Genomic DNA, 17,199 nt, shown 5'->3' on the forward strand with positions numbered 1-17,199 from the left:
ACACAGAGAGTGGTGAATCTGTGGAATTCTCTCCCACAGAAGGTAGTTGAGGCCAGTTCATTGGCTATATTTAAGAAGGAGTTAGATGTGGCCCTTGTGGCTAAAGGGATCAGGGGGTATGGAGATAAGGCAGGTACGGGATACTGAGTTGGATGATCAGCCATGATCATACTGAATGGCGGTGCAGGCTCGAAGGGCCGAATGGCCTACTCCTGCACCTATTTTCTATGTTTCTATGTTTCTATGTACGGAGATTGTACAGAGTCTGAAGAAGGGTCTCGACCCGAAACGTCACCTATTCCCTTTCTCCAGAGATGCTGCCTGACCCGCAGTGCTGGGTTGCTCCAGCATTTTATGCCTATCTTTGGGGTTTGTACGTTCTCCCTGTGACTGCGTGGGTTTTCTCTCGGCGCTCCGGTTTCTTCCCACATGCCAAAGATGTACAGGTCTGAGGGTTAATTGGCTTCTGTAAATTGTAAGATAGTCCCTGGTGTGTAGGACCGAACTAGTGTGCGTGGTGATCGCTGGTCGGCGCGGACGCAGTGAGCAGAAAGGCCCCCTTCCACGCTGTATCTCTAAAGTCGAAAGTCAAAGTCTGAAGTCTAGTCTCTTACTAAGTAACATATCATATCATATCATATATATACAGCCGGAAACAGGCCTTTTCGGCCCACCAAGTCCGTGACGCCCAGCGATCCCCGTACATTAACACTATTCTACACCCACTAGGGACAATTTTTACATTTACCCAGCCAATTAACCTACATACCTAACAACCAATATTCACATGGTATCTCCCTTGCCTCGTTCTTCAAAACTATTGAATTGGTACAAAACGGTGCCAAAGCCAGTCAACTCTTTGTGTGCTGGTCCCAGATGCATCTGCGATCAGACATTACCATTTATAAACTAATTATGCTAGCTTTAATCAGACTTTATTGGAACTTATCGTCATTCCCTTTACCCTGTATCTGAACACTGTGGACGGCTTGATTGTAATTATGTTCAGTCTTTTCTCTGACTGGATAGCACGCAACACAAAAGCTTTTCACTGTACCTCTGTACATGTGACAACAATATAGTAAACGAAACCAAGAGTCACGCAACACATCTCGAGACAAGGAACTGCAGATGCTGGTTTACAAAAAGAGACAAAACATAGAAACATAGAAAATAGGTGCAGGAGTAGGCCATTCGTCCCTTCGAGCCAGCAGCGCCATTCAATATGATCATGGCTGATCATCCAAAATCAGTTCCCCATTCCCACTTTTCCCCCCATATCCCTTGATTGCATTAGCCCTAAGAGCTAAATTTAAGTCTCTCTTGAAAACATCCAGTGAATTGGCCTCCATTGCTTTCTGTAGCAGAGAGTCCCACAGATTCACAACTCTCTGGGTGAAAAAGCTTTTCCTCATTTCAGTCCTAAATGGCCTACCCCTTATTCTTAAACTGTGACCCCTGGTTCTGGACTCGCCCATGATGGAGAACATTTTTCCTGCATCTAGCCTGCCCATTCCCTTAAGAATTGTATGTGTTTATAAGATCCCCTCTCATCCTTCTAAATTCCGGTGAATGTAAGCCCAGTCGACCCATTCTTTCCTCACATGTCAGTCCCGCCATCCTGGGAATTAACCTGGTGAACCTACGCTGTACTCCCTCAATAGCAAGAATGTTCTTCCACAAGAAAGTGCTCAAGTGGAAGTGGAAGTGGCGGCGCCTAACGACTGCGGCTCGCTAGCAGTCTGTTCGTCTTTTTTCCTTTTTTTTTGTTGTGTGTCGGTGTTGGGATGGTTTTTGTATTTTTTTGGTTGTGTATGTGTGGGGGGTGGTGGTGTGGGTGGTGTGGGTGGGGGGTGGGTGGGGGGGGTGGGTGGGGGGGGTGGGGGAAACTTTTCTCTTCCTCACGGCGCGGGGTGCGGCACGGCCGCTGGACTTTACATCGCCCGGTGCGGCTTGGCCGCTGGACTTAACAGTGCCCGGTGCGGCTTGGCCGCGGGACTTTTCATCGCCCGGTGCGGCTTGGCCGCGGGACTTTGCATCGCTGGTGCGGCTCGGCCGCTGGACTTAACAGTGCCCGGTGCAGCTCGGCCGCGGGACTTAACATCGCCCGGTGCGACTCGGCCACGGGACTTAGCTGCGCAAGGCTTGGTCGCGGGGCCTTCCATCGCCCGGCTCGGCCGCGAGACGTTTCAGCGCCCGGTGCGACTCGGCCGCGGGGACTTCCATCCCCTTGCGGGGACTGTGCGGGTCGGTCGGGGACGAGCTGTCTGTCCGTGGGCGTGGGGAAGAGAGTGGAAGTTTTGTTGCCTCCATCACAGTGAGAGGGTGTTTGGAGTCACTGTGATGGACGTTTGTGTTGGGGTCATGTGTCTTGTGTTCTTTTTTGTATGACTGCTATGTAGTTTCGTTCGGTACCTTGGTACCGAATGACAAATAAAGCTCTGTTAAAGCTGTTAAAGTGAGACTGAGTTACTCCAGCATTTTGGGTCAATCTTTGGTATAGTCTGTAGTCCCTTGTTTGAGTCTGTAGTCCCTTGTTTGAGTCTGTAGTCTCTTTTTTGCTCTGGTTTATTTTCACCCACATGTTTAGACTGTAATGTTGTATCCTTATTGTTTTGATGTGTTTATGCTTTATTCTTAATTGTTGACTGTATGTTTGTGTTGTCATTTGTGTGTGCGAAGCACCAAGGCACATTCCTTGTGTGTGCACATACTTGGCCAATAAACTTATTCGTTCATTCATGAACCATCGTCTGCAGTCCCTTGGTACATGATAGTTTTGCCGCGCTCACTATCGACCCTACTGTCCATCACTTTTGACGATCCCCAAGGTCGGCACTTACTGCAAGGAAGATCTGTAAGGAGCTGCTGGTGACTTCGATGTACTGGTAGTCGAGCAGGCATCCTGCCACCGTGATCACGTGGTGGTCCTGGGGGGTCTGGTCGGCCGGGATCACCGGGGTCACCACGCAACCCGGCCCGTTCTCCATCCACCAGGAGCGGTGCAGCGAAGTGTTGAAGGTCATGACAAAGTCTCTGTCCTGCGGAGTGGAAACACAACCAAGTCCATTAGCCGCCAGAGTACCCAGTGGAAACAACAGACAATAGGTGCAGGAGTAGGCCATTCAGCCCTTTGAGCCAGCACCGCCATTCAATGTGATCATGGCTGATCATTCACAATCAGTACCCCGTACCTGCCCTCTCCCCATAACCCCCCGACTCCGCTATCATTGGCGGAGGTCTAAAGAAGGGTCTCGACCCGAAACGTCGCCCATTCCTTCTCTCCTGAGATGCTGCCTGACCTGCTGAGTTACTCCAGCATTTTGTGAATAAATACCGCTATCATTAAGAGCTGTATCTAACTCTCTCTTGAAAGCATCCAGAGAATTGGCCTCCACTGCCTTCTGAGGCAGAGAATTCCACAGATTTACAACTCTCTGAGTGAAAAAGTTTTTCCTCATCTCAGTTCTAAATGGCCTACCCCTTATTCTTAAACTGTGGCCCCTGGTTCTGGACTCCCCCAACATCGGGAACATGTTTCCTGCCTCTAACGTGTGTCAAATCCCTTCATAATCTTATATGTTTCAATAAGATCCCCTCTCATCCTTCTAAATTCCGGTCGCTCCTGGGGGAAACACTGGGGGAATGATCACACAGAGCACAATTACTACGGTCCTGACTACGGGTGCTGCCTGTATGGAGTTTGTGCGTTCTCCCCGTGACCGCGTGGGTTTTCCCCGGGTGCTCCAGTTTCCATCCGCACTCCAAAGACGTGCTGGATTTGGTAAAAATTGTAAGTTGCCCCTCGCGTGTAGGATAGTGCCAGGGTACGGGGATTGCTTGTCGGTGCGGACTCAGTGGGCGGACGGGGCTGTTTCCGCGCTGCATCTCCCAACTAAACTAAACTAACATGGAACAATACAGCACAGGAATAGGCCCTTCGGCCCACAATGTCAGTGCCGAACACAAGGCCAAGATCAACTCTTCTCTGCCTGTACCTATCTCCTGTACATCCCCTGTGCCCAGCCACCAGAGTACTCGTGGAAAACACCTGGGGGGGGCATCAATAACGTGCATCGAAGAGGTGGCGATTTTCCCCGCTGCGCGCATTCGCGCAAAGGAAGAATCGACAGGAAGCAAAGGGGCGGCTCGGTGGCGCAGCGTTAGAATTGCTGCCTCACTGCACCAGACACCCGGGTTCCATCCTGACTATGGGTGCTGTCTGTTCGGAGTTTGTACGTTTGTTGAACAGTACAGCACTGGAACAGTACCTTCGGCCCACAATGTGTATACGTTCTCCCTGTGACGGAGTGGGTTTTCTCCGGTTTCATCATATATATACAGCCGGAAACAGGCCTTTTCGGCCCTCCAAGTCCGTGCCGCCCAGCGATCCCCGTACATTAACACTATCCTACACCCACTAGGGACAATTTTTACATTTACCCAGCCAATTAACCTACATACCTGTACGTCTTTGGAGTGATAAAGGTTTGTAGGATAATTGGCTTCGGTAAAATAGCAGGTAGGATAGTGCTAGTGATTGCCGGGTGATTGCCGGTCGGCGCGGGCTCGGTGGGCCAAGGGGGCCTGGTTCCACTCTGTGTCTCTACAGTCTAAAGCCTAATTCCATCTTTGTAAGTGTTGGTTCCATTAGCTGATAAATCGTCTGGTTCAGGAGCCATAATGGGTTTCTGGGTTTCCAAGCACTTAACATCCCAATTCTCAGAGGGTATTTTACTTGAAATAGTCTCACTTCTCCACACGTCCAATCCCTGCCTGTTTGCGGGCGCAGCGCATTCACTGCACCGGGCATTGTAATCCCTCGCAATGGCGATCCCTCCGAGCGATGCTGATTTATGGTTTTTAATCACAAAGAAGGCATTCCATTGAGTGATACAGAAGCCATGGTCAGATGTGTCCATCAGTCCGGCTCCAGTGGAATTATCACACGGAGCACACATTTACATCCACCCTCGATAACTTGCACTAAGCACTCTGGCAGCTGGGTATTAGAATGCAGTGTGGCGGCACGGTGGCGCAGCGGTAGAGTTGCTGCCTTACAGCGCCAGAGACCCAGGTTCCATCCTGACCATGGGTCATAAGGAATAGGACATCTGTCCTGCCCCCCTCCCCTGACATCAGTCTGAAGAAGGGTCTCGACCCGAAACGTCACCCATTCCTTCTCTCCCGAGATGCTGCCTGACCCGCCCGCTGAGTTGCTCCAACGTTTTGTGTCTACCTTCAAGAACTAGCAATTCTCTTTTAACTTATCGCAGGGAAAAAAGAACACAAGAATGGACCAAAACAGTGCATGCTCTGGACTTTAGAAAAAGCTCAATTTAGAAGGATGAGAGGAGATCTTATCGAAACGTATAAGATTATTAAGGGGTTGGACACGTTAGAGGCAGGAAACATGTTCCCAATGTTGGGGGAGTCCAGAACAAGGGGCCACAGTTTAAGAATATCATATCATATCATATCATATATATACAGCCGGAAACAGGCCTTTTCGGCCCTCCAAGTCCGTGCCGCCCAGTGATCCCCGTACATTAACACTATCCTACACCCACTAGGGACAATTTTTACATTTATCCAGCCAATTAACCTACATAACTGTACGTCTTTGGAGTGTGGGAGGAAACCGAAGATCTCGGAGAAAACCCGCGCAGGTCACGGGGAGAACGTACAAACTCCTTACAGTGCAGCACCCGTAGTCAGGATCGAACCTGAGTCTCCGGCGCTGCATTCGCTGTAAAGCAGCAACTCTACCGCTGCGCTACCGTGCCGCCCTAATAAGGAGTAGGCCATTTAGAGCGGAGATGAGGAAAAACTTTTTCAGTCAGAGAGTTGTGAATCTGTGGAATTCTCTGCCTCAGAAGGCAGTGGAGGCCAATTCTCTGAATGCATTCAAGAGAGAGCTAGATAGAGCTCTTAAGGATAGCGGAGTCATCATGGTCTAACATCCACCGAAATTGCCCCTCAGGTTCCTATTAAATCTTTACCTGCTCACCTTAAACCTGTGTCCCCTTGTTCTTGATTCCTCTAACCTGGGTAAAAAGATTCTGTGTATTCGATACGATACGATACTATAGAACTTTATTTATCCCAGGAAGGAAATTTGGTCTGACAACAGTCATAAAACGCAATAAGATACACGAAACTATCCTATCTATTCTCCTCGTGATTTTATGTAAGGTCAGCCTCAGCCTCCTTCGTTCCAAGCAATAGTCTGCCCCATAGCTCAGGCCTTCGAAATCGTGATCACCGTCTTCAGGGCCTACGATACCACCTATTGCATCTGTATGTGGGATCATTGCTGGGTTGCCGGGACAACGGTAGTCAAGGCTTGAGGTCAAGGGTGGATAGCGCTCTCTCCTTCCCTTTCACAACGCTTTCTGTTGTCAAGTCTCTCTTTTCCTCCATGGTCGCCGTTACTCATTCTTGTTGCTATCAAACAAAGCGTCCTTGCTTTCCATTTATCACCTCTTCTCTCTCTGCTGTACCAAGTATCTGGGGTTCTCTTGTGAAGTGGGATGGGCCACCTTGGTCGGTGTGGACGAGTTTGGTCGACGGGCCTGTTTCTACGTTGTGTGACTCTGTAACTCGACAATAGTCGCGAAAAGCATCACTGGAGAAAAGGAATAGGTGACGTTTCGGGACAAGACCCGAGCCTGAAGGAGGGTCTCAACCCGAAACGGGGTCTGCAGAAGGGTCTCGAGACCCGAAACGTCACCTATTCCTTTTCTCCAAAGATGCTGCCTGACCCGCTGAGTTGCTCCATCTTTTTGTGTCTATCTATTTGGTATCACTTCGTTCCTGAGCCTCCTGCATGTTTTATCAGCTCTGCAACTCTATGTTCTGACATCCAACTAAAACAAGGCAGCTTCAAGTCAATGCCACATTCAGTCCTTTCCAATTTTGCGATCGATCGTTATGAACAAGCCAAGCCGCACAAGACTAGACAAACAGGAGAATGAGAAAGGATTTTTTGAAGGGTTGGCTGGAGTGATGTTGGCACATTTGGCCAAAATGAGCTGAGACTCCATCATTTATTCCACGCAGGATTCGCTTGGCAACACAGTAAAACTGAACGGTGAGAGCGGGCGAGATTGCTGTGTGATAACATAGCCTTCTAGCTTGTCTGCTTTGTGATAACTGGGCAGTACAGATGCTCTGTAATAATGGAGTCTGTGATAAAGCTGCTTTGTAATAACAGTTTGCACATTGATCCAATCACAAAGAAAATTCACCTCAGAAGTGTGAGGAGTTTTGGCACGTCATTAGTACTTTAGTTTAGTTTAGAGACACAGCACAGAAACTTCAGCCCACCGAGTCTGTACCGACCAGCGATCCCCGCACACTAACACTATCCTACACACACTAGCAACATTTATTTTTACAGTTTTTGCCGAAGCCAATTATCCTACAAATCTGTACGTGTTTGGAGTGTGGGAGGAAACCGGAGCACCCGGGGAAAACCCACGCAGGTCACGGGGAGAAGGTACAGACTCCGTACAGACAGTACCCGTAGTCAGGATCAAACCGGAGTCTGTGGCGCTGTAAGGCAGCAACTATACCACTGCGCCACAGTGCTGCCACTGCGCCACTGTGCCAACATGTCTCAGAATACACTGTTGAATCCACAATGATACAGTGGAGAGCATAGCACCCTCACTTGGTTGCATTACGGCCTGGTTTGGTCATTCAAATGCTCAAGACAAAGGAGGCTGTAGAAAATGGCGGACATTGCCCAGACCACCATTGAAGGGGTGGCCAAGAAGTACTGCCTCATGAAGGCGGGTATCATCAAAGACTCACACCATGCTCCCATCTCACTTAAACATCGGGGAGAAGGTAACGGAGCCTGAGAACAATTACCTGCAGGTTCAGGAACAGCATTGACACATCAGTCATCAGTAGGGGTGCCAACTATCTCACTCCCAAATAAGGGACAAGGTGACATCTCTGCCCCACGCCCCACGTGACCTCACCCAGCCAGCGGCCATGTGCTCCCGCTCCACCAATGGCGGCCGCCCGGGCCGGGAGGCGGGTTGCTACGCAACCTCCGTTAGGCGGCGCTCGGGTCTCCGGGCCTACACTGTCCAGACCTACACTGTTCGGACCTACACTGTTCGGACCTACACTGTCCGGACCTACACTGTTGGGACCTACACTGTCCGGACCTACACTGTCCAGACCTACACTGTCCGGACCTACACTGTCCGGACCTACACTGTTGGGACCTACACTGTCCGGGCCTACACTGTCCGGACCTACACTCTCCGGGCCTACACTGTCCAGACCTACACTGTTGGGACCTACACTGTCCGGGCCTACACTGTCCGGACCTACACTCTCCGGGCCTACACTGTCCGGACCTACACTGTCCGGACCTACACTCTCCGGGCCTACACTGTCCAGACCTACACTGTCCGGACCTACACTGTCCGGGCCTACACTGTCCAGACCTACACTGTCCGGGCCTACAGCGTCCGGGCCTACAGAGTCCGGGCCTACAGCATCCGGGCCTACAGCGCCCCCCGATCCTAATACAGGACAAGGGCGCTCCCGTACGGGACAAACCAATTTAGCCCAAAATACGGGATGTCCCGGCTAATACAGGACAGTTAGCACCACTAGTCATCAGGCTCTTGTACCACCCTGCCCAACCTTAACCACAACCTTAACTCAGCACCAAGTTACAATGGACTTTCCATTACCAAGCTTGCACCTTGTACTTTGCCTGTCACTATCATGGTCTGGTTTACTACAATATCTGATAATTCATTATATCTGTCTATTTGTTGGATTGCTGCATTAACATGCCTGTAAAGCTTCAGCAAGTGTGAATTTCATTGTTCCAGTCCAGTGCATTTGATAATTAGATTCTTGAACTCTCTTCACCTCTTGCTTTAAGGCACTTGTAAGGCAACTCTGTACTAAAGGAGACATACATAAAAGGCCTGCAGAAAGGCTGCTGTAACCATGGGGCCTGTTGTTAGGCCGGTCTGGAGCAACAATGCTTGTAATGTGGCTGCCGTGGGCGCCGTTATGAGGCTGATTTGAAATATCCAAGTGTATAAGATCGGGTCTCACTGACTCATCAATAGACAATAGACAATAGACAATAGGTGCAGGAGTAGGCCTTTCGGCCCTTCGAGCCAGCACCGCCATTGAATGTGATCATGGCTGATCATTCTCAATCAGTACCCCGTTCCTGCTTTCTCCCCATACCCCCTGACTCCGCTATCCTTAAGAGCTCTATCTAGCTCTCTCTTGAATGTATTCAGAGAATTGGCCTCCACTGCCCTCTGAGGCAGAGAATTCCACAGATTCACAACTCTCTGACTAAAAAAGTTTTTCCTCATCTCTGTTCTAAATGGCCTACCCCTTATTTTTAAACTGTGGCCCCTGGTTCTAGACTCCCCCAACATTGGGAACGTTTCCTGCCTCTAACGTGTCCAACCCTTTAATAATCTTATACGTTTCGATAAGATCCCCTCTCATCCTTCTAAATTCCAGTCTCACCTCCCTCCCCTTTCTCCCCAAAATGGCCTGGCCCACATCCGCAACGATGAAATCCCAATGGTAGGTCCTGGACTCGAAGGACAGGGACATAGCCCTTTTACCGTAAGTGCGGATGGGGCTACCGTTCACTGCAATGAGGGGCGGCCCCTTCCTCCCCGCTTGAACTTCACAGTCATAGGGGGGCACAATACTCACGACCGCTCCCGTATCCACCAGAAAAACGATCCCAGTACCTTGGTCCGTCGCATAGAGGCGGCAATTACGGCCAATCGAGACTGCCTCTACATTCGATCGGCCCAGGCATTTCCCGGAAACGAACACGGGGCTCTGCAGCTTCGAGCCTCACTGCCCCACCGCCGATGGAAGAAACACCAGCCGCGCCTATTCGGCCCTGTTGCTCGAGCCCGCGACCAATAGACATGTTCCGCAGCCCCTTCTTGGTGGGCTGACTGCGAAATAGCGGCCGATGCATCGCTCTCTCGGCTGCTCCACCGACTGCCGCTGGGCCTCGAGACCCGATTAACCGAGTCGTCTCGGGTGTGTCGCTCCCTGACGAGCGCGTCGGCTTTCTCGGCGAACGCTACCGGATCTTCAAACGAGACGTCGGCCAACACTAGCCTGACGTCCCGGGGTAGTTTCTCCCGAAAAGCCGCTTCGAAAACCATGCACGGCTGATGGTCGCCCACCAAGGTCAGCATCTCGGTCATCAACGCCGATGGTAGCCGCTGCCCCAGCTCTGGTAAATGGAGGAGCTTCGGAGCCCGCTGGTTCTGGCTCCAACCAAAAGTCCTCAGGAGGAGCCTCTTGAGCCCCACGTACTGCTCCGTTTGGGGTGGACTGGTCAGGTATTGACTGACCCGCGCGGCCACCTCCGGCTGCAGACAGCTCACCAGGTGGTGGAACTTCTCCTGGTCTTTCTCCACCCTTTTAAGATGGAACTGAGATTCCGCCTGCACAAACCACAGGTGCGGCTGATGGGCCCAGAACGGCGGTAGATGAATCTCGCCCGCGCTCGCTCCCGCCTGCGACATGCTGCTGCTTCAATTCCTACGTTCGAGGTCACCAATGTAGTGAGTCCAAACGAGCGATATTATCCAAAGACTTTATTGTCGATAAAACCCGTGACAAACGCAACGTACTTACTTTTGGACACTCACTAACTTCGCTCGCTAATCTAAGCTCCACCCCAGTTTGGCGCCAGACACTCAAATACCTCGCGCTCCCGCACCACGTGATCCGTAAACCAATCCGAGGGTTCTAGACTACCTGGCCAATCCGTAGGACCAGAGGCTACAGCCTCAGAATAAAAGGACGTATCTTTAGAAAGGAGGAGGAATATCATTAGTCAGAGGGCGGTGTTGAATCTGTGGAATTCATTGCCACAGATAGCTGTGGAGGCCAAGTCATTGGATATTTTTAAGGCGGAGATTGAGAGATTCTTGATTAGTACGGGTGTCAGGGTTTATGGGGAGAAGGCAGGAGAATGGGGTTGAGAGGGAGACATAGATCAGCCATGTTAGAATGGCGGAGTAGGCTTGATGGGCCGAATGGCCTAATTCTGCTCCTGTAACCTGTGAACTTATGAAGTTAAAGAGGGAGAACATCTATATACTAAAACTCTCGTTTGTTATCTTGTTTGTGACTGAACTTCAGCCAAAACGGTTCACGATAGCGCGACAATTTTAGGCCCACCTTACTCACGATCATCACTTTAGTGATAATGCAGGTAGTTGTATTGAAATCGGTGTTATATTTTTAAAGTTATTCACATTTTTAAGTTTAAAAGGAGGGGAGGGGGAGGAGGGAGGATGGGGGGAGTGGGGGAGAAGGGAGAGGGGAGGGGTGAGGAGAGAGAGGGGAAGGAGGGGGAGGACAGGGTACTGCACCAATGCAGGAGAGGTTTGGGCCCAATGGGTCCACTTCGTCTAGTTGTTCATTAAATTCTGTGGATAATATTATTCATGACCCATTTGTTTCCACGTTTGTTGTTTTTAACTGCATTTAAATTCCATGGGCACCGCGGTGGGATTCGAGCACAAAGCTCTGGATTACATGTCTAGAGTTTTTAACCCACGACCGCCTTGGCCAGATATCCAGAGCCAGAAATATGCCAGGTGATTCATTTACACAGACTGCAAGCGTGAGTGCTCCATCTGTCCCAGTGTTTAGTTAAAACCTCTCGTACTCAGGAAGGAAGAGGCAAAAAAATATATAATTGTGTTTCCGTGCGACTGAAAACAGCTTTATTTTCGATGCATTGCAGTTCGGGAAGTCTGCACACACTGTGAGCTGGTAATTGTTTGCCGCTGCTGAAAGTCTATTAGGTCCCACTAATGGTGCACGCGGACACTGTAAGTACCTTTCGATACAGTCCTCGCCACGCTATCTGCCCAGCACAGGCGTGGGCGGCCGCAGTCATCCACCTCACACACACGCGAGGGGGGGGGGGGGGGGGGGGGGGAGAAAAAAGCCTCTCTAATCCCGTGGAAGCTCGCCTGCACCACTGCGATAACAGGAGCATGCAGGCTGCAAACTAATGCTTCAAACGTCTGGCTGTGGGAAATAGCAGAGGGCAGGAATTCACCCAGGTATCGGCACCTTAGCAAATCGGCCGTCAGAAGACTGTAACTGAGGCGCGAGCACAGGGAGATTTTCATTCATAACACAAGCGTGCAATGCAGATTTGCTCTCTCCCCGCAATGATAACTGTCAGAGACCACTTCAGTTCAGTCTGATAATTTTGCAAGGGAGTATAGGAACAGAAACATAGAAGATAGGTGCAGGAGGAGGCCATTCGGGCCTTTGAGCCAGCACCAACATTCAACATGATCATGGCTGATCATCCAAAATCAGTTCCTGCTTTTTCCCCATATCCCTTGATTCTGTTAGCTCTCAGAGCTAAATCTAATGCTCTTTTGAAAACTTCAGGGATTCATTCCCAGAGATTCAGGGCCAGGAAAATGGGCTGGAAGACCCTAATGCATGATAGGTTCAGGTTTATCATTGTCACATATGAGGAGGTGCAGTGGGAAACTTTGCTTTGCATGCTACTCAATCCGATCAGGTAACACTGCACATAATACAATCAAATCAACTCCAGTACAAAGTTCAAGTAAGAGTTACATTATTCTGTTTTCAGTGTATACTAGACCAAGTGGACCCGTTGGGCCCAAACATCTCCTACATTGGTGCAGCACCCTGTCCATCCTCCCCTCCCCTCCTCAACCCCCCCCCCCCTCCCTTCTCCCCCACTCCCCCCTTCCCCCCCTCCCTCCCTCCTCCCCTCCCCCTCCCCTCCTTTTAAACTTAAAAATGTGAATAACTTTAAAAATATAACACCGATTTCAATAAAACTACTTGCATTATCACTAAAGTGACAATGGTGAGTAAGGTGGGCCTAAAATTGTCGCGCTATCGTGTACCGTTTTGGCTGAAGTTCAGTCACAAACAAGATAACAAACGAGAGTTTTAGTATATAGATGACAATTAAACACCCTTGGCCCTCTTGGTACACGGTGCAGAACATGGTTCAACAGTTCAATGCAGTTCAATGGTTGTAGAGTCATAGAGACATACAGCATGGAAACAGGACCCTTGGCCCACCGGGTCCACGCCGACCAGCGATCCCCGCACATCAACACCATCCTACACCCACTAGGGCCATTTTTACATTTACCAATCCAATTTACCTACAAACCTGCACGTCTTTGGAGTGTCCGAAGATCTCGGAGAAAACCCACGCAGGTCAAGGGGAGAAATGACAAACTCTGTACAGACGGCGCCCATAGTCGGGATCGAACCCGGGTCTCTGGCGCTGCATTCGCCATAAGGCAGCAACTCTACCGCTGCGCCACCCTTTGGCCCGTATAGCATTAAACCGATCCTATCCATGTATCTGTCCCAATGTTTTTAATTAAACATTGTGATTTGTTTCAGAGTCAAAGTCCAACGTCAGAGATTACGGGGAGAAAGCAGGAGAATGGGATTAGGAGGGAGAGATAGATCAGCCATGATTGAATGGCGGAGTAGACTTGAGGGGCTGAATGGTCTAATTCTGTTCCTATCACTTATGATCTAATGAATGTTCACGATGGGGAAGAGGTGAATCGGACAGTGCCCTAGCTAATGGAAGGTCCCTTCACAAAGCCTGATAATGAGAGGGGAAGAAGCTGTCCCTGTATCGGGTGGTGCGCACTTTCAAGCTTCTGTACCTTCTACCAACGGGAGTAGGGAGAAGAAGGAATGACTGCCCCCTCCCCTGACATCAGTCTGAAGAAGGGTCTCCACCCGAAAAACGTCACCCATTCCTTCTCTCCCGAGATGCTGCCTGACCCGCTGAGTTACTCCAGCATTTTGTGACCGCCTTCGATTTAAACCAGCGTCTGCAGTTTCTTTTCCCACAGCCCACATGCAGGTCAACTCCAACCTGGGGCAACGTTGCCGCCTGATTGACGCTCCGCCAGCAGATTAAGCGTGTACGCCGCTCCACGCGCAGCAGGTCAGGGGCAGCACGGTGGCGCGGCGGTAGAGTTGCCGCCTCACAGCGCCGGAGACCCCAGGTTCCATCCTGACCACGGGTGCTTGTCAGTACGGAGTTTGCTCGTTCTCCCTATTACCACCTGAGTTTTCTCCGGGTGCTCCTCCGATCACTGAGCACAATCGTTCGTTCACAGCTTCTTTACGCAATGATAGAAAGCGGTCACATTTGAGCCTTTGGGAGCTTTCTGGACATTAAATTTACATTTACATTGCAAAATTGGTCAGTTATAGCAACAGAGAAGCATAGACAATAGGTGCCATTCGGCCCTTCGAGCCAGCACCGCCATTCAATATGGTCATGGCTGATCATCCAAAATCAGTACCCCGTTCCTGCCTTCTCCCCATATCCCTTGAATCCGTTAGCCCTAAGAGCTGTACCTAACTCTCTTGAAAACATCCGGTGAATTGGCCTCCACTGCCTTCTGTGGCAGAGAATTCCACAGATTCACAACTCTCTGGCCATCAGTTCCATTACCTTCCTTAAGCTGTTTAAAGTGAGCTGTGGGATTTCACAAAATGATCTGCTTAACCTGATACCACTTATCTTTCTCTGCCAGCGTCCCAGGAAACCAGAGGCCGGCTTTGTAATACACGATTTGAATGCTCGTAAGAACATTAGCATTTTAAAACATATTTCTTTTTTTTTGGGGGGGGGGGGGGGGGGCTTTTTTCTCTTGGATAATGCTCCCCGAGATCTGCCACCCGGTGACCAACTTTTATCTTCCTCGGTCAACGTCATCGGTCAATATCTGGGGAATAAATGTTGTCAGTCATCGAGACCATTAATAGGGTCGACAGTCAGAATCTCAGGGAATTAACGGCTAATCGCCTCGCCATTGCTGCAAGTGGAAGCCAGAGGAAGCAAGATTTTGGGGTCCATAAATAATGGTATTTTACAAATAATGCATTTCAGTTATTTCCTTTGAATGTTCCATTGGATTTAATCTCAGAATTATGAATCAAGGCAGAATGGGAACGGTCAGAGGTGAGAGGTTACATGATAACACCTCCAAGACCTGCCAGGCCGCACGGTGGCGCAGCGATAGAGTTGCTGCCTAACAGCATAGAGACCCTGGTTCGATCCTGACTACGGATGCTGTTTATGTGGAGTTTGTACGAACGTTTTGGTTTTCTCCGGGGGCTCCAATTTCCTCCCACACTCCAAAAACGTACAGATTTTTAGGTTAATTTGGCTTCGGTTAAAATTATAAATTGTCCCCAGTGTGTCGGATAGTTTTAGAGTGCGGGGATCGCTGGTTGGCGCGGACACGGTGGGCCGAAGGGCCTGTTTCTGCGCTGTTGAAGATTTGTACTGCAGAGCAGCGGCAACAGTGGCCCAGCGGTAGAGTGGCTGCCTTACAGTGTGGGCGACCCGAGTTCGACCCTGACCACGGATGCTGGCTGTGTGGAGTTTGCATGTTCTCCATTTGACCACGTGGGTTTTCTCCTGGTTCTCCGGTTTCTCCCGCATTCCAAAGACGTGCAGGTTTGAGGGTTAATTGGCTTCTGTAAATTGTCCCTAGTGAATAGGATAGTACTAATGTTGGAACTGATCGCTGATCAGATGGTGGGCCAAAGGGCCTGTTTCCACACTGTGTATCTAAACTAAACTAAACTAAACTAAACTGAACCTAAACTAAACTAAACTAAACTGAACCTTATCGAACCAGGGTTGGCTATTTTAGCATTCACCGCCCATGGATCACCAAGTCAAACAAGATGGAGTCTTTCATTCTCCCATGCTTTGATTTTAGTTTTAGTTTAGTTTAAACTAAACATGTTTGTAGGTTAATTGGTTTGATACATCTGCAAAAAATTGTCCCTAGCGTAGGATAGTGCTAATGTGTGGGGAATGCTGGTCGGTGTGGACACGGTCAAACCAATTAACCTACAAACATGTACGCCTTTGGAGTGTGGGAGGAAACCGAAGTTCTCGGAGAAAACCCACGCAGGTCACGGGGAGAACGTACAAACTCTGTACAGACAGCACCCGTAGTCAGGAGCGAACCCGGGTCTCTGGCGCTGCAAGCGCTGTAAGTCAGCAACTCTACCGCTGCGCCACCGTGCCGCCCCGTGTGAGGAAAAGGCAAGGCAAAGCAACATTTGGTGTCCATTCAGCTTTCTCTAAAATTCACTCCTATTGTGAGGGGCTGGACTCCCAGAGAGAAACATGTCATGTTCTCTTCCCCAAAGGACATCAGTATAACCGAGTCTGAAACACAGAGTCTGAAGAAGGGTCCCAACCCGAAATGTCGAGTTTGAAGAAGGATCGCGACCCGAAACGTCACCCCTTCCTCTTTCTCCGGAGATGCTGCTTGACCCACTGAGTTACTCCAGCACTTTGTGTCTATCATCAGTGTAACAGTATAGCAATTGTGTTTTTACGACGGTCCACCATTTCATGGTCATTTTCTCCAAAAAATCATTCTACTTTTCTTGTTTTTTTCAGACTTTTTCCTTTTGCTGTCTTGTAGGGTTTATGTATGATTTATGAATAATTTATGTTTTTGCCTGTTGTCTAAGTGCCTGTAATGCCGTGGAGAATAATATTGCCATTGTACCTGTACCTCACCATACTTGAGCAGAGGACCATAAATACAACTTTAACTTGACTTTCGATTTGTAATAACAGGCACAGAACCAACAGGGTCGCATGTATAGTTCAACGAGTTTCTGTTCCAGGAGCCTGTGCAGTAGATGATGATTCCATTGCAAGATGCACCATAACTCTGTCCTAAACCTTTCCACAGAAACTACTGGGATTGTTCACAGGTTGTCCCTTTACACACACACACACACACGCACACGCACGCACACGCCCACACGCAGACACACATGCACATACATCCATCTGCATACATAGACTCACATATACATACACACACATATACATACACACACATGCCCACACACACACGCATATACATGCACACATACGCAAACACATGCACAGACACGCACATACATACAAACACATGCACATACACACAAACACAGGCACATACGCACAAACACATGCACATACATGCACATACACACACAAGCACATGCACACACATATACATACACACACATGCCCACACGCACGCATATACATGCACACATACGCAAACACATGAACAGACACGCACA

General features: G+C 49.5%; 1 protein-coding gene across 1 annotated transcript in view; it reads right to left on the reverse strand.

Annotated features, from left to right (window-relative positions):
* Positions 1–17,199, reverse strand: part of nkain1 (sodium/potassium transporting ATPase interacting 1) — a 333,240-nt gene that overhangs the window by 37,836 nt on the left and 278,205 nt on the right. Inside the window, exon 4 of the mRNA XM_078423076.1 lies at positions 2,844–3,041. Coding sequence (XP_078279202.1) covers positions 2,844–3,041 — 198 coding nt within the window. The remainder of the gene's footprint in view (positions 1–2,843; positions 3,042–17,199) is intronic.

This window comes from Rhinoraja longicauda, chromosome 27 (assembly GCF_053455715.1).
Source record: "Rhinoraja longicauda isolate Sanriku21f chromosome 27, sRhiLon1.1, whole genome shotgun sequence".
Taxonomy (NCBI): Eukaryota; Metazoa; Chordata; class Chondrichthyes; order Rajiformes; family Arhynchobatidae; genus Rhinoraja; species Rhinoraja longicauda.